The sequence below is a fragment of the Poeciliopsis prolifica genome, unplaced genomic scaffold, assembly GCF_027474105.1.
Source record: "Poeciliopsis prolifica strain line A6 unplaced genomic scaffold, Auburn_PproV2 SCAFFOLD004, whole genome shotgun sequence".
Classification (NCBI taxonomy): domain Eukaryota; kingdom Metazoa; phylum Chordata; class Actinopteri; order Cyprinodontiformes; family Poeciliidae; genus Poeciliopsis; species Poeciliopsis prolifica.
The window spans coordinates 18197876-18217476 of record NW_026562379.1 but is presented as its reverse complement, the minus strand read 5'-3'; the positions used below and the strand labels follow the sequence as shown (position 1 = coordinate 18217476).

The window sequence follows — 19601 nt, the reverse complement described above, 5'->3', positions numbered from 1 at the left end:
TCAATTTAAACCACCGGATATGACGTTTGGAACACAAACGGTCGGTTTTGTTCAACGGGTTAGAGTTCTATTTGAAAAAGTAGAGCACTTAGCTGCTTTTTTCTTTTATTTATGACATAACTAAGGTTTTATTTCACGCTTTAACCGTCGGACTACGTTACGATGGTTGCGGCGGCTCGAAAGGAACGTGGTTTGGACTCTGAGAGAAGTCATGTTAGCCTAATTAGCATCCAGACTGGCTTTTGTGAAAGTGCCCGGTGGCATTTTTGAGGAAAATGAAGAGGAAAGTGTCGAGATTAAGATTGAGTCCCAACGAAGAGGCTCGTGTGATACGCGAGGAGCTTGACAGGCGGAGGAAACTCCGGATCCAGCAGGTAATGGTTGGTTTTAGCAGAAGGTTCTGTCGCTTCAACCCAGATTTCAATAATTATTCTGTTTGTTTTAATCCAGTCAGATTCAAACCAAATTACTGTGCTTTTAAAAATGAAATGTTAAAAATTTACCTATTTGAACAAATAAGCTCTGTTCAGCTTGATCCAGAGGAAGCGTATGGTGACAGTGGAAAGAAACAACTCTCTTTTCACAAGAAGAAAACCCCAGAAAACCAAAATCAGAAAGAATGGCAGGAACAGGAGTACTTTCTATGTTGAAACTTAGACTTAGACTTAGACTTCTTTTATTGTCATTGTACAAAAAAAAAACACAAGGTGAATCTTGACAACGAAATGTTGTTACTTGGCTACCAGTGTAGCAGAGCTAAAACCTTAAACTACACAATAAATAAATAAATACAATACAAGTGCCATAGAATACACAGGTTCAGTGTTGTGAAAAAAACTAAACTAAAGTGCATGTATTGACCATGTCCATGGGGGGGTGATTTGGTTTGAGAGTGTGTGGAGGGGTGTTATGTGGCGTTAAGCAGTCTGATGGCCCGGGGGAAGAAACTGTTCAGTAGTCTGGTTGTTCTGCACAAGATGCTGCGGAACCTTCTTCCAGACGCCAGGGGGGAAAACAGTCCATGGTTGGGGTGGGTGGGGTCGGAGAGGATCTGGTGAGCGCGAGATAGGCAGCGCCTCTCTGCGATGTCCTTGATGCAGGGGAGCAGAGCCCCCGTGATCTTCTCCCCTGTCCTCACCACCCTCTGTAGAGACTTCCAGTCAGAGGCCCTGCAGCTCCCAGACCAGATGGAGATGTAGCTGGTCAGTTGGCTCTCGATGGTCCCTCTGTAGAAGGTCTGAAGGATGGGGGGCGGTAGGGATGCTCACTTCATCCGACGCAGGAAGTGCATGCGCTGCTGGCCCTTCTTCACCAGTGAGGAGTTGGTTCTGAAACTTCGTCCAAAACCAGTTTCTGACATGACGTTGTGCGTTGGATGTCCAGGTGCGGGAGCAGCAGCGGCAGATCGCGCTGCAGATCCGGCGGGACGTGGAGCAGCGCCGGCAGCAGGAGCTGCAGCAGCTGGAGGAGCAGCTGAGGGAGGACTGGGAGAGGCGTCAGAGGGAGAAGCTGCACACGCTGCAGAGTTTGTATCTGGAGAGCCTGCAGCTCATCGGCCAGAGCCACAGGAGCGCCACGGAAACCGTGAGCTAGCAGAGGCTTCCTAGCTTAGCAGTGAGAAACACGATGCTGTGGAGCCAGAATCTGGCTAACGTAATAAGCTAAAAGAAAAGTTTTATATTCCTGTTTCAGGAAGCTCAGCTGGCAGCTGCAGCTCAGGGGGAGGAGGAGCATCATGCCAAAGCAGAGGAGCGTTACCGTGAAGCTCTGAAGGAACTCAAGATCCAAAAGACTAAAGAGCAGGAGAGACAGAAACGGTAAGACCTGAAAGCTGTTAAAACATTTGAGTTGGTTCAGAACGATAACTTCCCTCCTTCATTTGTAGATCCATCAATGCGAGGAAGAAGGCGCTGCAGACGGAGAAGGAACGATCAGCAAAAGTGGCCAGACTCCCGCCGCCTCCGCCTGATCCCTTCCAGGTGCTTTCCCTGCAAAATTCAACCGTTTTCCTACTCTAGCAGATTTATTTGGTCCAAATATCGGTGGCCAACCGGCACTCAAAGTTTTATCACCATATTTTGTGGAACCATTGCAATAAAACTAGCTGTGGTTGCAGGACTCAGGAATCAGTTTGTTTCTTTAGGACAGCAGTCAGATGAAGAGTGTTGTCTGAGTGTTGACTGTTTCCTGGTTGGAGCAGGACATCGATCCCAGGAAGTCCCACATGGTGAGGAGGTCGGATCTGAACGCCTTCGCTGCCACACGCTACCACATGCCAGAGAGCGCCGTGGCGAAGGAGCCGGAGGAGCTGCAGGTCAGAGAGCCGCTTCTGGTTCTGCTTCTGGTTCTGATGTCTGCCGACTTTAAGCTCTGGTCGTCTCTGCAGCCTGACGCCAGACTGGAAGCTGACCTGGAGACCAGGAGGCTGCAGGATCTCCAGAGAGAGGAGGAGAGGAGGAGGGAGGAGCAGCTGGAGAAGGCCCGGGTCAGAGGGAGGCAGGCCCTGAGGAGGGAGCAGCTGGAGCACGTACGCCTCCAGTTCTGAAACAGATGGTAGTTTTTATGCTGCAGACGTTTTAACAGCAGCCTCTGGTCTCAGGACCGGGATCGCCTCCTGGTGGAGTTGCAGCACCTGCAGCAGACGGATCTGCTGCGGCGGAGGCAGCAGGTGTCCCGGATGCCGCCACAGATCTTCCAGCCTCTCTACCAGAGGCAGGAGGCCAGGGAGGAACTCCAGAGGGAGCTGGAGTTCGCCTTCGAGGACATGTACACCGGAGAGAGACGTGAGGGCTGCTTCTTATGCATTCAGATCTCTCCAGTGTTCACTTCAGCTGAACCCAGACTGAAGTTTGTACATGGGCCAGCGTTAGCTTAGTATTCACATCTCACCACCAAACCGGAGTTTCTGGCGAACCGGAGGGGAGTCGGATTAAAGCGGATTAGACTGGGCCGGTGTGAACGCATCCTTAGTCCTCAGCCTCTCTGCATCTCAGTCGTTTCTCTTCTCAGGGGTTAAAGGTGACCTGGTGGTCCAGCTGGTACCGGAGCCTCTCCCAGCCTCATCCAGCTCCGGCCAGGACCTGGACCTGGATCAGGACTTGGATGTCACTGTGGATGAAAATGCCGAGCCCAAAGCAGAAAATATTCAGAATGACTTTGGGGACGAAGTTGAAGGCGGAGAGCAGGAAGCAGCAGATGGTGAACAAAGTTTTGGCTGAAAACTCCCTTCATGTCAAGTCTGCGTCTCGTTTCACATCAAACTCTCTCCCGCAGGCGCAACTCCTCCCAGACAGGCGCTCCGGAGACTCCTGGATCGGATCCGGAACCAAAGGACCGACTGGATCAACGGCCGCAGCCGAGATCCTGCAGCGGATTCTCTGTCTGTCGACACAGAGCTGATCCCAGAGCGAGACCTGAGCATCGAAACCGGATCTCTGACCCCCGAGCCGCTCAGTGAGCCCCCAGCACCGAGTGCGTCTGTTTGCTTTGTCTCCGATAGACTCATGACGATGATCACAGTTTTAAGCCGTTCGCATCATTTCCTGAAATCAGGATTTTTCTCTGACATTAATGTTTCTATTTCAACTGTTTGTGTTTTTTGTGTGTTTGACTCATGCAGAACCAGCAGAACCGCCACGCGCAGCAGAACGTTCACTCCCTGCTGATTTTCTGAGCAGAATCCAGGAAGCCGAAGAAGAACGGAAGAAGCGGGTGAGAGGAACGGTTAAAATGTCTTATTGTTGGCTTGTCCTGATATCAAATTCTCCCAGAAATGAAACAAATGAGAATGTTGATGTTTTGAGGCCATTTTAAGTCCTATAATGATAAAGTGTTGACTTACGGAATGGAGGCTTATATTTTGAAAGTCTTCACCGTTTGTTTGACAGGAAGCGGAGCTGGAGGTGGAGAAGCAGCAGCAGGTTGCTCTCCTCCAGGAGCTGGAGGAGCAAAAAGCTGAGCTGGAGCAGATGCTGCAGGAGGCTCAGAGGGAGCGGGAGCAGCTGAGAGCTGCTGCCCAGCAGGAGGCGCTGCTCCTCCAACCACAGGTTCCTGTCCAGGACCGCTCCCCGATCAGCTTAACCTCTGAGGAAGAAGTAGGTCCAGCATGTCCGAACAGGATGGTGGTGGAATTACTGCAGCATATTCCTGCAATATTTAAAGTGTGGACAGCATGAAATGTTCAGCTCATGTTTTCTTTTCTTTTTTTAATTCCTTAACACCAGATATTGCCATAAAATGCCACATATTTTTATGCCTTTGATGAAATTATGTTGCATCATGTTTTCCACTTTAAATCTGATTCCAAACCTGAAAGTGGGATTTTCTGTTTGCGAGTCTCACAGAAGAAAACGAGGAGAAACAGACCAAAACATTGTTAGCATTAGCTTCTGCCATCATTTTATATTTATTTAGCAGTTTTGGGTTAGTTTCTGCTGATGCGTTTAATGTGTTTGGATGTTTAGTGAATTAGAGGTTAATGATCTGAACGTTTTGGTTGCTAGTGCTCAGCACTAGCAACATCTGCTGTCGATTTTACTGCAGAACTTAATGTTTATCGCTGACCATGGTGGCCATCTTGAAAAAAATTATTAGGAAATATAATTTATATGAGACCAATAATATATATTTATATGTAATAAATATTGGGGGGAAAATTTTTTCTTAATGTCCATCTTGAAATTTTCACTGGCTGACATTTATTTTCTGCATATTCAGTGATGACTTCCTGTTTCCTGCAGGCGGCGGCTTCTGCAGAGGAAGACGTGTCCACCATGCGGCTCCGACGGTACCAGCAGCGCCTGCTGGAGCAGAACAGGTGCGACTCGTTTCTCCTTCAGCTCCGTCTGAAGCGGCGCTGCTCCGTCAGCCCGACTGAACGAAGGCCATCTTTCAGGATTCACCAGAGATCCGTGGAAGTGGCCCGGCAGCGGCTGGAGGAATACCAGCGAGCTCTCCGGATCCGCCACAACCTGACCGCCGCCTCGCTGAGGACTCCCGTTCACCCTGTGCTCCTCGCTCCCCCGTCTGAAAGTCACCCTTCAGACGTGTCACTTCCTGCTTCCAGCAGCAGCGGCGGCTCCAGCGTACCGTCGGATCCGTCCACTACGAACCGGTTCAGCTCACCAGACGCTGCTCCGCTCGCCGACAGCCGGAGGTGAGCAGAGGATCCAAAAACTGTTCTCATCTGAGAGTAAAACATTTATATTCAAGTACTGAGTAACTGATCAAATTATCAATCATTTAATACTTAAAAATTACATCATCAAATTTTGTTATTTTAAAGAACAGAATAAAAATAATTATTTATAATTACAAAATAAAAACACTTTTCTTGTTCAAAATCAGTTTCTTTCAATAGAAAACTGATGAAACATTAACAGAATCAGTCTGATGACTTTCTGGTTCATGTTTGTTTTTCATTCAGTGGGAAAAAAATCCAGAAATTTAAGAGTAGAAACTTTTTGAAAACTGTTTTTTTAATACTCTGTATTTTTTACTTGTAGTTTTATTAATGAAATGATTGATAATTTGATCATTCACTCAATACGTTTTTTAAAAGCAGTTAAAAAAGTTCATTATTTCAACAAAGTTACTGGAGTAAATGTAACTGTAATCCGTCTCTGCGGCAGCGAACCGGAGCGAGTAGCGAAGCGTCTGCCGGACAGACCGAGAGCCTCGCCGCCCGCTGCCATGCCGTACCGACCCGACGCCGGGTCAGCCGGCACCTCGGCCACCTTTGACCCGATGACCCCGACCTCCAGAGAGGCGGACCGCAGGAGACGGGAGCTGCAGGAGGCCCAGAGGCGGGTGGTGGCGCAGAGGGCGGCGCTGGCGCTGCAGAAGGAGCAGCAAGAGGAGGAGAGGCGCAGAGCGGAGGAGGAGCTGCAGCGCATGAGGAGGCAGAAGGAGGCGCTGCAGGCTCTGATCGACGCCGATGGACGAGTGAGTGGCTTCAGTAATCAATGACGTAATCACAACTAATTCAGCGATTGATTCACTGGAGTAGAAAGACTCAAAAAAACAATTTGTTGAAAGAACATTCAGAAAACATTTTGCGTTAAGATAAAATGCGTAAATATGTTCAACCTGGAACATGTTTTACTGTCTAATCAAAATAATCCTTTGCTGCTACAAGTTATCAGGTGAAGAAATACTATGTTGCTGCATTTAGGCAGTAAAATGTTTATTTTCTAATTTATGAAAGAAATGATCTTACTTTAGTTTATTTCTAATATTGTGTAAAGAGCTGCAGGACTTGTGTGTACGCTGAGTGAGGACCTCCTGCTGTTCTCTGCAGAGCGGTTCTGATTCTCCCAGTGAATCTTGGGACCCGCAGGAAGCCGAGCGGAAACGGCTGCAGCTGCTGGCAACGCTGCTGAGAGCCATCGAAGAGTCGCATGGAGGACGTCTGTCCCACTTAGAGGAGCCGGAGGACGGAGACGATTCCCTTCAGCCCCGTCTCACAGGAACAGGTGTGTGTGTGTGTGTGTGTGTGTGTGTGTGTGTGTGTGTGTGTGTGTGTGTGTGTGTGTGTGTGTGTGTCATTAGTCATGAAATTCATGCAACATTCTGCACAATTTCACCGTAACTCTCAAGAAGAAAAATAACTTCTCCACATCACAGAGTCTGTAGCTCCAACATCCTCGACTGAATTTTAACTCTGACTTTCGTTGCGTAACGTTGTTATTATTATTACTGATGGTTCATTTCTGCGTAGTTTAACTCCTGGCTCGCTCGCCGGACATCTATCCGGGTTTAATTGTTTTAAAATATGTTCTGTTCTTCCTGCTTTCCTTTCGAAGCTCCTCCGGTTCCGAGCGTCGTTCCTCCAGAACCTTCTGGACTCCTCCATCCTCCACGGACGCAGAAGCCTCCAGTGACCCGGGTCAAACTGGGTTTCAAGTGGATGATTCCTCAACAACATGAGCTCAGCGCCATCCAAGAGGTGGACACTCCAGTCAACACGAGTCGGGTTACAGGTCCGCTTACACGCCTGTGGTTCCAGACCCGTTCCGTCCAGTATTTGAACCAGGAGAAGCTTCTGATGATTCCTGTGTTTTCAGGTTCTAGGCCTCAGTCTGCCGGGAGACGGGTCGCCTTTCCGGGCCCAGAAGACGACGTTCCTTCCATCCCGGCGGACTTCCCGTGTCGTTCTGCCAGGAGACGAGTCGTCTTTTCAGACACCGAAGACGACACGCGTTCCCCCTCCGACGGTTCAGTCCATGACACCAGACAGTCTGGGTCTGTGTCCAGCTGGAGAGCGGACTCTGCTGGGAGATGGGTCGCCTCTTCAGGCCTGGAGGACGGCGTTCCTTCACGCCTATCAGATGTTAACCTGCAGGATGGTTCTGGTCGGGGCCGGGTCGGGTCGGAGACCTCCTGCCGTCCTCCCTGGAGGGAGCGACTGCTGTCTGGAGCAGCAATGACTCCAGAGTCGTCCGATTCCGGTAGGATGCACAGGAATCAAGCTCTGCTGAGAGAGAAGATGTTAAACTGCAGCGATGCTGTAATTCCTGTTTTCTAGATTCAGCCATGAAAGCGACGTCACCGCCTTGTTCTGATTCTGGAAGAGGAGCCGACTCGCTCGGTCCTGCAGCTCTGAGCTCCAGATCCCCCTCAGAGGTAACGGCGCCAATCAGACTGCGCAGTCAGACGGATTTAACTTCATGTCTGGTTTTTGTCTGCCTGTGAATCCCCTCTGAGATCCACCGGCTGTGGATCAGTGATGAAAACTAGCCAAATCTGAGCGGAGGCAGAGAACGCCTCCGCCGCTGATTATGCTGGAGAAGCTTGTTTATGTGTGTGTGTGTCTGTGTGTGTGTGTGTGTGTGTGTGTGTGTGTGTGTGAGTGTCTCTGTGTGTGTGTCTCTGTGTGTGTGTGTCTCTGTGTGTGTGTCTGTGTGTCTCTGTGTGTGTGTGTCTGTGTGTCTCTGTGTGTCTCTGTGTGTGTGTCTGTGTGTTTCTGTGTGTCTCTGTGTGTGTGTGTGTCTCTGTGTGTGTGTGTGTGTCTCTGTGTGTGTGTGTCTGTGTACTGAGCGATGATGTGAAACGTCAGAACCTGAAGCGTGTCCATTAAACACGTTTTCATGAGGGTTTCTACACTTGAACTGAGCTCAGTCCTTTAGTTCTGATCCTAACGTATCAGAAGTTTTAGGCTGTTGGTTTTAATGGTTCTGTTGGACCTCAGCACAGCATCCAACGCCGCTGTAGTGAGTCCGACTGGTTTGGTACCGGACTGCTTCCAGTGACGTGGGGTTCCTCCAGGCTGAGTCCTGGGACCCCTCCTATTTAATACCTACCTGCTCTCACTGGTTCAGGTGAGAACCCAGTTACCATAGCAGCACAGCGAACAGAACCAAACATGGAGAAGCAGCATTCAGTTTCTGTGCACCACAAACTGAAAAACATCCGATTTAAAGACACAGAGCGCCTTTAAGTCTAGACTAAAACCCTGATTCATGATTTCTATGTTTCAGCTGTTTAAACTGCTGCTGCTGCTGACATGTTCCTTACAAACCGAGTCCAGTTTTGTCTCAGCCTCCCTGCAGGTCCTACGGCTCCGACATCCTTTCCTCCACCACCATCTCCAGCGGCAGCTACGTCTCCACCGACCCAGAGAGAAGCGTCGGTGAGTACCATCCGGACCTTCACCGCCATCCGAAACCCGTCAAGAAAACAGAAACATCGGCTTTTATTCTCTAAATTATGACTTATTCTAATAGTTATAACCAAGCATCTTTCTACCAAAAACTGGATGATAATTTTCAGTCTGGTGTTTTGCTCTCAACAAGCTTTTATTTTGGAGGGTCATTTAGTTTACAAGGCAATTATATCATTTTATTGTTTCTGTTTTATCAATTTGGATATTTAAAATTCGTCCAGTTCCTGTGTTAAATGTTCATTAGAATTTAAAGTTTTTTGATCTTTGGGATCAAAAAGTTATTATTATTATTATTATTATTATATTATTTTAAAATGGTCTCAAAACAACAATATTAACGTTTATGGAAATAACTTCTGGGATAATTTATCATCCAACAAAATGTAATATTGTGACTCATTATGACTTTTTAAGACTCAAAATTATTACTTGTTCTTTTAATTATGACTTTTTTCTTGTGTTAATTATGAATAAAACTAATTATGGCTTTTATTCTGGTGATTATGACTTCCTGTTGGGCTTTTATTTATGATGACCAGCTTCCTGTTGATTTCAGATCCTCGGCTCTTCGACCCAACTGGACCGGGTTCTGGTGGCGTTTCCTGTGCGGGTTTCCGGGACTCGGCCGGTCCGCCTGTCGACTCTGTGTTTAATGACAGCATCATCCAGCGCATCATTGATAAATACACCAGAGAGCTCAATGTCTCGCTCGGCGCCGCAGGAACGACTTCAGGTCCAGATCCGGATCCCTCGCCGCCTACCCGCCTCCGGCCCGGTTCTGGAACAATAAAAACTCTGCTGTTGCTCTCAGACAGCGACGCTCCGCAGGAGTCCGGCTCTTCGCTCTCTCGGCCGTCCAGTATGGAGGACGAGACCTCGGCTCGTCGGGACGTCCGGCGCCGCCCAGCGGCCGGTCAGGACCCGAACCCGGTCAGTCACTCATCCATTCAACCAGGTTCAGATCAATCAGAAGATGCAATCGGAGCGAGAGATTCCATCTCTCCAGATGGAGGCGTCAGATTTTAGCGGCTGGACGATTCCTCCTTAGTCTTTGGCTACAGAGCCTTTCCTGTTGCTAGCGCTAGGCTAGCACGTTAGCTTTGGTTGTATTTACCCAGAATGCCCTGCGCTCTAGTCCACTTCCTGCTCCGGTCTGCTTCCATGGGCCTGAGCCTTTCTGCTTTTTCAGGAGCAGGCGACCCCGGGTCATCCCGGCTTGGAGCGTTTCTGGCCCGTCGACCCGGAGCGGAACCCGTCCTGCTTGGCTCCGGAGAGGCTGTCGGTTCTGGAGCGGTTGGTCGGCCAGCCGTCGGCTCATTCCTCCATGATCGGTGCCAGGCCCGGTCCGCCAGATCGCAGCGGCGGCTGGGACTCCACTCTGAGCCGGATGATCGGCCGCCTGTCCCAACAGTCCGACGATCCGGGTCGGGGTTTCTGCGCTGGTCAAGACGCGTCGGAACCGTCCTGGTCGGATGAGCTACCGGAGGAGACCCGGATGAGGGTTCTGGTGGGAGAGCCGCAGGTCTCTGCCGATCAGAACAGTGGAAGCTCCGGTATGCGTTTCATTCTGGATCGTTTCTGGTTTTTAGTTAAAGATAATTTAAATTTAAATTAATGACTGAATTCAGGTGAACGAAGTTCTGCATCTGAGTCCAGAGAACCATCATGGCTGCCGCGCCGCCTGGCTCAGAGTCCGCCCGCCTCGAACCCGGTGCTGCAGAACCGAGCCGGTCTGGAGGAACTGGACCCGCACGGCGCCGCTGGTGAGAGAAAACATCAGGAGCCGTTTCTGATCTCAACCCGACTCCTGTCATTCTGGGTTCCCTCAGTTTATATCAGCCTGGCGGGCCTCCAGGATTAACCGGCTCCCAGCAGGACAAACAATTATTTATTTAGAACGTTGTTTTTATTTTCCAGCAAAGACGGATTACAGGAGCAGTTTCATGAATTATTTTAATGTTAATCCCAAACAAAAACATTTGTTGCTTTGATTCCTTCATTCCGGAGTCGATCCGGTCATCATGTTTTAGTCACTGATTGATAATTAGAGGACAAAAGGTGATTGAAACAATTTTCTTTTCTGAATTTTAACCAGGTGAAGCTAAAACTGGGTACAGCAGGTTAATTTTTATCTTAAATGCAAAATCTTAATATATTTGTCTGCACACTTTGTTTAATCCCTTCTCTGTTGATGTTTTAGTGAATTGCCTTTTTGAGTCTCTTCACTCCAGATATCTATTAATTGATTACAGAAATAATCGTCAACTAATTTAATGATCGATTGATCAGTTAATCGTTTCAGTCCTACATTTTTTGTTCTTCAGAAATAACGTTGGACTGAAACGACTCGTCTTTCTGTCTCCACTCAGATTCGTTCCACCGGCTGCATCCAGAAATCACCTACAACGAAACCGCTGACCCCTCTATGAACTTTCACCTTCCTGACCTCAACACGTCAGACGATTCGTCGCTGGAGCAGCTGAGAGCGGAGGAGCCGGGCGGCCGCAGAGAAGTCCAGGAGTCCTTCTCCCGGCTCGTCATCTCCGAATGCGTCCAGCAGGACTCTGTCCTGACGCCGCCCAGCGGATCCCCCGCCGCCCTGGGGACGCCGCCCCTTGAGTCCCCCGCCGCCCTGGGGACGCCGCCCCCTGAGTCCCCCGCCGCCCTGGGGACGCCACCCCCTGAGTCCCCCGCCGCCCTGGGGACGCCACCCCCTGAGTCCCTCGCCGCCCCGGAGACGCCGCCCAGCGGGTGCGGGGAAGCGTCCGCTCTGGGCTCGGCAGAATCCTCCAGAGTTTCGGTCTCAGGCGGTGAACGCCAGGAGGATTTCTCCAGCTCAGAAATCACACCGGTATGTTTTGGTCTGACTGACAGAAAACAGGAATCATTTCAAGGTTCGTTCATCTAAACATCAGAGAATTTTACGGAAAAAACGAGGTGAATGGAAGCAGCAGCTGGCGTAGCGCTATGTGTAGAACTTTTTACTCTTGAGTGAAATGTCTGGATGGAAACCAACATGCTGGACCTGAACCGGGTTGATTTCTGGTTCTGTAGGAGTCCGACGGGGAGCAGGGCATCCTGGAGCAATCCCAGATCACCTTGGTGAGTCTGACGGACACGACGCTCCAGGACGCGGTCGCCACGGACGACGAGGACCTGCGGGACGACGAGGACCTGCGGGACGGCGAGGACCTGCGGGACGGTGAGGACCTGCGGGACGACGAGGACCTGCGGGACGGCGAGGACCTGCGGGACGGCGAGGACCTGCGGGACGGCGAGGACCTGCGGGACGGCGAGGACCTGCGGGACGGCGAGGACCTGCGGGACGGCGAGGACCTGCGGGACGGCGACGGTCCAGACAGCATCACCGCTGGACAGGAAACCATGGAAACGGAGCCAATAGAGGTTCATTCCTCTCAGCTTTGCATCAAAGCTGCAGTAACTTTAATAAATCATGTCTGTTAAACTCATCACCAGAATAATACTGAATATTAATCAACATTGTAGATAGAAAAAATTCTAAATTTATGTTTCAAAACTGAAATATTTGCAAGAAAAGCGTCACAAAATGAACAAATAAACCTTTTTATAACCTGCACACTTCGTCCACCAGGGGGCTGAATCCACGTTGGCTCATCAGGCGCCATCAGGTACAGACATCAAAGCACCATGTGAGGCGCTAGAGCCGCCATCTTGATGATGGCCGCCATCTTGTTGGTCCCCGTGTCCAGCGTCCCTCCTGGAGTTCCTCTGGAGTCCCAGCAGGGACCTGCAGGACGTCTTCCAGCGGCGCCGCCGGGCTCTCATGCTGCGGTCCGACCGCCGCGTTCAGGAGATCAAAGCCAAGCGGGCCGCCGCCAGGAACGGACCCCCCGGTCGGGTTCCGGTTGAAGGACCGGACCCGGGTAGAGCCGCGGTCCAGTCCGTCCCCAGGAAGGAGGCGACAGAGTCCCAGAGTATGACGGAGGACAGGAAGAGAGCAGAGAGGAAGCTCCGCCCACTTCCACCAGGTAGCGCTACTTCAACCTCAGAACATTTTTACTTTGACTTCATGATGCAACTTTTTATTACATCATTTGGACGTTTATAATCACATTATTACGACTGTGACTTTATTCTTATTACAACCTTTTTTCCTAGATTATTAGAAATTCCTTGTAACTGTCTCATAATTTCTTCAGCTGGACAGAGAATCTGAAATTGGACCAGAGAAACAGAAAAACAATACAGATTTAGTCACGTAAAAGTAGAAAGTTTATTCAAGTTCTGAGTAACTGATCAAATTATCAATCATTTCATCATGAGACCAAAATGACAATAATTCAACATAATCAGACAAAGGAAAATGTTAAAAACTAATTAAATTAAAAACTAATTAAACTTCAACAGAAGCTTCAGGTGTGAATCTGGTTGAATCATGTAAACCAGAAATCAAGAGCAGAAATGATTCATAACAAAATTAGTTGAGTAAAAAGTCAAAATCCTCCTGAATTCAAACTTTTTCCAAAAAGTTACTCATGTAAATGTAACTAGTTACTCTCAGCTCTGGCTGCTGATTTGGTTTTAACAGAATTTTGCGACCCGGTTCTTCTCTCAGGTCACCGCTCCGGTCCTCAGATCGGAGCCGATGTTCGGATCAGCGATCCGGATCAGAGGAAGCGGAACCTGTCAGAGATGCACCAGCGGACCCAGAGGTACCAGGGGGCCGAGGCGGGCCGTCTGCGCTCTGAGCAGAGTGTGTGAGCAGAGTGTGTGTGTGTGTGTGTTCAGGCTGTACGAGCAGCTGGAGGAGGTGAAGCAGCAGCGAGCGGCCCGCAGCCGGCAGGAGGACTGGGCCAGGAACCGGCTGAGGGCCAAGGAGTTCCACAGGGTAGGAGCGTTTCGCCTCCGGGTTCCTGCAGCAGCAGAACCGCAGCTCACTCTGATTTCCCTCCACAGAAAACGCTGCAGAAGCTCCGAGCCAAACAGACGCCGACGTTTTAATTTATCACCTTTATTTAATAAAAACTCGAGATTGTTTTAAAGATTCGGCTCAGACTGATGTTTAGCAACATAAACATTCATTCAGATGAGTTTATTAAATAAACATAATTAGTTTTCAAAAAGAACCCAAAGCGACCTCACAGGAGGTCGGCGTTAATCTGGAGAATAATCTGGAGATTGAAGCCGTCGGCAGTGAAGCTCAGAGTTTGGAGAAAAGTGTTTCTTTCGGGCTTTTCTTCTCCATGGCGGCCTGAGCCGACTTCATCACATCCTGGGTCTGCAGCATGCTCATGTTCCAGGTCGCCTGCACAGACCAGAGCGCAGAACCGAGCCCGGTTTATTTTATAAAACCCACCAATGAAAAACAATAAAACTCAACATCAAAAGGTCCATGGAAAATAAACAGATCTGATATGAACTTCAAAAAAATAAAGCAAATTCCTCTGAATATATTTGTGACAAACAGGCCAAATGAGCATGATGATAATCTCTGTACCATGTAGTCGAGTCCCTCTGCCACGCTGTGATCTCTGGAGTAGATCAGGTTGAGTTTGGTTCCCTGCACGGCCACCGGGCTGCGCGCCGCCATCTCCGCCGCCATCTCCAGCGCGCCCGCCATCATGGCTTCCTGGTCCGGAAACACTCGGCTGCAGCGACGACAAAATAACCATGGCAGAAAATGTGTTGCATTATAGAAAATGAAATCTGGGAAAAAATACCAGGAAAGTTTTTAAAGAGATAAAAGCTCCGTCGCCTTCGTTGTTCATATTTAAAGTTTTCTTAACGTTGGGTTTTACCTGACCAGCCCGCTGCTCTTGGCCTCGTCGGCGAACATCTTCCTGGCGGTCAGAGCCAGCTCGTTCACCAGGCTGCACAGACCACACGTGACCTTTGACCTCAGGGTTCCCGCTAATAAACACGGCCGAGTCCGGAACCGGGTGGGGTTTTACCTGCGGCTGCCGATCACTTTAGGAAGCCGCTGCAGCGTTCCCACGTCCGCTGCCAGACCGATGTCCACTTCCTGTGAAACCGAGACGGAGAGGAAACGGTTCGGATCGGAACCACTCAGAACGGAACCATCAAGACTGAGCTGCTAACTGGAACAGGGAAGTTCAGGAAGGTAAAAAACTCCAGAGAAGAAAAACTCAGTTTCTACAAAACAAACATGTCCGCCACATATTGGAGGAAAAACTGGCAGAAGCTGGAATGGTTTCTGAAAAGTTCTCATCCACAAAGCGTTGCTTTAAACATGCCAACCCATAGGGGGCAGTGCAGCACAAAACCTGCCAGCCAATCAGATTGCTTCAAAACGACCACAACTTCCATCACTTGTCCCAGAATGCAATGCGCAGGATCCTAAATTTCTGCTTTTTACAACATTGTATTTAAGGCATTAAAAAAAATTAACATTTCTGAAATTTTCTGGGAAAAAGAATAACTGGTTTGAAAGTTCAAATTTGCCAGAAAAACATCTTGACTAAAGTCAGAAACATTCCAGAAAAACATTTCTGTGATCGAAAAGTGGAAAATCTGCTAAACAGAAATTGAGATTGATCTCAGAAATATTAGAAAAAATGTTTTATTATTTAGCTTTGAACCAAACACTTGACTTTTCAAACTGAGATTTATTTTTCTAGCAAACGTTTAACTTCCAGAGCTCAGAAATTTATTTTATCTTGAAACTTTCTGATTATCAAAATTTCTCAAATCTCCAGTCAGTTTGTTTTTTTATAAATATGAAACTGAGTTTTGTGTGGACAAAACGTAAAAATGTCTGTTCTCCAGATTTCCATTTAAACTGCTGCTGAGTTCTGATCCGTTTCCTGACCTTGACCTGGAACCAGGCGTCCTGGGTGCAGAGCCGAATGTCACAGGCTGTGATCAGGTCAACGCCTGCAGGAAGAACCCAGAATTAAACGACCTTCAGGCCAGTAAATATCTCTGCAGACTAGAAATGACACAGACAGAAGTATTTTTTCAAAAGAATATGGAAGCTTCTTTAATATTGGTGGAAAAAAGTTCCACCTTCAGATTATTTTTCCATTAGTGAAATTATTTGGCAGTAGAACTGGAGCTTTTTCATCTAGATGAAGGAATTATTAACTTTAAACAAGCTCCTCTACCTTACTTGTAACTTAGTTTTGTCTTATTTCAAACATATTTGACTAAAAATACTTGGACAGATTTTATTTTTTACAGTGAAGAATTTTTTACTAATAAAAACAACAGAACTTTTCTTTCCTGGATAAAATGACTCCAATTAATAAAATGTTTGCAGTTTCAAATTAGGTCAATTCAACTGTAAAACAAAGTTAAATCTAATTGAAGGTTTTCTTTGATCAGGTAAAAATAAGCAGTGACGTCACGTCTTTGTTGCGTTTGTCACTGCTGGATTTTCAGTCGGCCATCTTGATGGCGCCCTACCTCCTCCGATGCAGGCTCCATGGACCGCCGCCACCACCGGCTTTGGACACTGGAGGAGAAGAAGAGAACCTGAGCGTTGAACCTTTCTGACCGCCGGTCCTCTCTCGCGGCGTTTACCTTCTCCAAGACGGAGAACGTCTCCTGGTACCGTTTGACCAGCTTCCTGACGTTCCAGGCGATCCGCGCCGTGTCGTCGCCCTCCGGCTGCAGAATGTCGGTCGCCATGTCCATCAGGTCGATCCCTGGCGGCGGCATGGTGCCGTTTATTTTTACCTCAGAGTGGCCATCTGTCTGTTATTCCTATCTCAGGTTCATCCACCAGGGAGGGAGTACAAACTTTTTTCACTTGAGACAAAATTGTCGATAAAACAACCCGACTTAAAATCAAGTAAATAAAGTAACTTGATTTTTGATGCAGATCCAAAACTTTGAGGGATTTTTACAGCGGCCAATTAAAGGAGTACATTACTGCCAAAAATGTAGAAATTCAGAGATTAAGTCTCAGAAATTTTTATTGAAAAATTTGACATTTGAAATTCAGAAATCTTCTTTTGCACATTTTCTTGTTTTTTTTTTCTATAATTTTTCTGAAATTCATCAAAAAAATTTTTTTTGTAAAATTGTTTAGCTGTTTTTGGCAGAAATGTCCACTTGCTGTTTGTTATATATTTCCTTGTGGCATTAATGCGTCGTTGTTGATTTTTGTATTTAAAAAAACAAACTTCAGAGACTGGAAACAGATTCCTAGATTTCTGCAGCGAATGTTTGCCCTCATCATGTCTCTGTTTATTGTGTATTTGATACAAAAGGTTCCATAAACATTTCTGTTAAAGGCCCGTTTATAGCCAGGTGGACGCTCACCTGCTGTGAAGACTTTCCCCGCTCCAGAAATCACCACCACCCTGCAGGCCTGGTCGTCAGAGATCTGCTGGAAACACTCCACCATCTCCCTGCAACGGGAAAAACCTCCTTTTGTTACCAAACAATAAAATGACCAAAAGCTCGGCTCAAAAAGACAAACTATTAACTAAATTTATGATGAATAACTTATTTTTAGCCTTACAAAGAATTAAAACCCAAGATTCAGTGTCTTTGAGCTTTAGAAAACTGAAAACATCAAACACAGTATTCACAGAAGGTTTAGTGGAAGGAAAACATACACCACCCTTCAAGAATTTGGGAAAGTTAGTGAAACGTATTTGCACCAGTGAGGTTTCTCACTTTAGTATTTTGTCAGTTGAAAATAATTTCCTAACTTCATTTGAAATCCATAAAAGCCCCTTAATGTTTAGGTCAAAGGTCATCAGCGTTTACAACCCTGAAGGGATTTGGGCCTCAATCCAGACAAATAAAATTAATTCAGAGATGTTAAGGTTACCCGAACCAAAGTTACCAGAGTCGCCTGGTTTGAGGGAATTTATGACATTTTTACCAAGAAGTTAAAATTTATTTACATTTATTTATTAGTTTTTGTAGAAACTGGATTCCTGGTTTAAAACTGAATCTTGAAAATGACTGAACCTTTTTGTTTCTGAATTTAGGGTAAAAACAACATTTCAACTGATTACAGTCTAACCCAACAGAACTTTCTTGTAAAATTAATTCCCAATTTGAATATAGAATATTAAAAAAAAAAGAAAATGACCAAAAGTAAATGAATGATGTAAGTTGACATCATTCATTTACGGCTCGTCTTGCCTCCAGAAGGCTTTGTTCATGGCGTTGAGCTTGGCGGGTCGGTGCAGCTGGACGTGCGTGACGGACTCGGCCGGCCGGCTGACGGCCAGCGTGGTGAACGGCGGCGTGGGCCCGTCTGAGGACGACATGGCTCTGACCGGGCCGGGTCGCCACAACCCGCCGTCTGAACGACAGAAACATTTCATTCATTTAGTCACAGAGGAAAGCTGACCTTTGACCCGGCGGAGGAGACAAACTGCGTCGCATGTAATTATTTCCCCCATCTTTTTATTTGTATATTTTGTTTATGGTTGTGAAAATATGTGAAAATTTCACAAATAGTTTCTAAATGTGAATTTATTCATTCCTTTTATAAGTTTGCTGTTGGTCATTTACTTTCAGTTCAAACTTTATGTTATGAAATAATATTAGCATTTTTCTCATGTAAACTATTATTCAAAGATAGGGAAAGAAATAAAACTGAAAAACGGAGCAAAACTTTTAAACACTACAGTGCGATGATTTTTCTTTTTTAAACAGTAAAATAATAATATTTGGGTAGAAAAACTGCTTTATCTATTATTATACTTGAAACGTTACAGTCTTAAATGTTGGTTATTTTCAGTTCTTTGTGTTTATTCTCAGCAACAAACTGTCAAAATCAAGCAACAGATTTTGTGTTGCTTGATTTTCTAAAACATAATTTGCTTTATTTTGCGCTGGAGGAAAAAAATCACTGAAATCTAATAATTGCATCAAACATGGTTGACTAAAGATTGATACTTTGAGTTTACCTTTCACTTTTATTAGACTTTAAATCATTTGTAAAATGTGAATCTGCATCAACAGCCAAAATGGAGGATCATTTTTGTAATGACATTGAGGGCCGCTCAACTTCACCTCAAGGCCTTAAACGGCCCCCGATCCACGATTTGGAAACCTGTGGAACAAAGTCTGCCTGATTTTATTTATGTTGTTAAAAATGTTTTGTTAATTTTAAGAAAACACTAAGAACTTTGACTCAAACCATAAAATTGACCTTTCACCTATATTCCATTTAAAGCTCGTTTCAGTTTTAAATTGATTTTAAAATTTAAACTCCACGTGTTTAGTTTTTAAAACTCTGAAGGACTCAAACAGTTAAACTTACATTTAGGCACAGCTGATCTGAACAGGGCCGACAGCATCGCCCTTTGACCTGCAGACACCGGATGAGACGTTAAGAAACATCACTGCTAGCTAGCAGGCTAGCTAGCATAGAAACGTCAACGGTAGCTAGCCTGCTAACTAGCCTGGATAACTGAGACTAACTAGCTAACTTATCGAAACTCTCCTCTGCTTCACTGGTTCCCCTCCAGCTAAATATTAAACAACACGACAATTAAAATTAAACTACAAACCTGAACGAAACGTTCAGACGCGGATCTCCAGCTACTGAAGCTTCTAATACGGTGGCCGATGAGGCTCGTAGCGAACAGAAAAAAGCGAATGAATCTTCAGGATTTTTACTATTGATGCTGTCAAGTTATGAATGTTAAAATGAAGTTATTTATTTACTCAACATAAAAGAACATTTATAGAGATAACAGGGCAAAACTAATACAAATGTTTTTTGTAGAGGTTCTTTAAACGTAAACTGATATTTTTAAAGAATATTCCCATGAAATTTCAGATCTTTAACCTTTAGTGAAGTAGGAAACATATATGAACTGAAATTAAATAAAATGGGATTAATGATTCCATCTAAGTGTAGTTTTATAATCTGGCTGCCAGCCGGTTCAAAATTAATGAATTAGACCATAAACTTTCTCTTGCCTACAATAAACAGAACATGGATTAAATATTAAAATATTGA

General features: G+C 46.4%; 2 protein-coding genes across 2 annotated transcripts; one reads left to right on the top strand and one right to left on the bottom strand.

The window, feature by feature from the left end:
- The first annotated feature begins 20 nt into the window (after positions 1-20).
- On the top strand, positions 21-13685 carry cep295 (centrosomal protein 295). The gene is made up of 28 exons (XM_055028115.1): positions 21-374; positions 1384-1584; positions 1693-1817; positions 1886-1979; positions 2201-2314; positions 2387-2527; positions 2600-2783; positions 3010-3198; positions 3274-3471; positions 3620-3711; positions 3888-4094; positions 4740-4816; positions 4895-5155; positions 5631-5943; positions 6299-6473; positions 6804-6980; positions 7065-7448; positions 7526-7623; positions 8539-8629; positions 9219-9592; positions 9852-10215; positions 10291-10425; positions 11032-11513; positions 11717-12067; positions 12276-12312; positions 12394-12672; positions 13260-13356; positions 13433-13685. Exons 1-28 carry the CDS (start codon positions 276-278, stop codon positions 13683-13685), a joined length of 5592 nt encoding a protein of 1863 aa, XP_054884090.1. The 5' UTR covers positions 21-275.
- ech1 (enoyl CoA hydratase 1, peroxisomal) lies at positions 13639-19231 on the bottom strand. The gene is made up of 11 exons (XM_055028362.1): positions 19147-19231; positions 18897-18944; positions 17768-17930; positions 16931-17019; positions 16187-16311; positions 16070-16118; positions 15474-15538; positions 14596-14666; positions 14443-14514; positions 14142-14292; positions 13639-13949 (listed from the first exon to the last, which is right to left on the bottom strand). The coding sequence occupies exons 2-11, from the start codon at positions 18931-18933 to the stop codon at positions 13845-13847; spliced, it is 927 nt and encodes a 308-aa protein (XP_054884337.1). The 5' UTR covers positions 18934-18944; positions 19147-19231; the 3' UTR covers positions 13639-13844.
- Positions 19232-19601: the final 370 nt, after the last annotated feature.

Coding starts and splice junctions, on each gene's coding strand:
- cep295 (XM_055028115.1), top strand. CDS start 276: ATGAAGAGGAAAGTGTCGAGATTAAGATTGAGTCCCAACGAAGAGGCT. Junction 2,315..2,386: donor AGGAGCCGGAGGAGCTGCAG/GTCAGAGAGCCG, acceptor TCGTCTCTGCAG/CCTGACGCCAGACTGGAAGC. Junction 7,449..7,525: donor TCCAGAGTCGTCCGATTCCG/GTAGGATGCACA, acceptor CCTGTTTTCTAG/ATTCAGCCATGAAAGCGACG.
- ech1 (XM_055028362.1), bottom strand. CDS start 18,933: ATGCTGTCGGCCCTGTTCAGATCAGCTGTGCCTAAAT. Junction 16,119..16,186: donor CGTTCTCCGTCTTGGAGAAG/GTAAACGCCGCG, acceptor CTTCTCCTCCAG/TGTCCAAAGCCGGTGGTGGC. Junction 13,950..14,141: donor CAGAGGGACTCGACTACATG/GTACAGAGATTA, acceptor TGGTCTGTGCAG/GCGACCTGGAACATGAGCAT.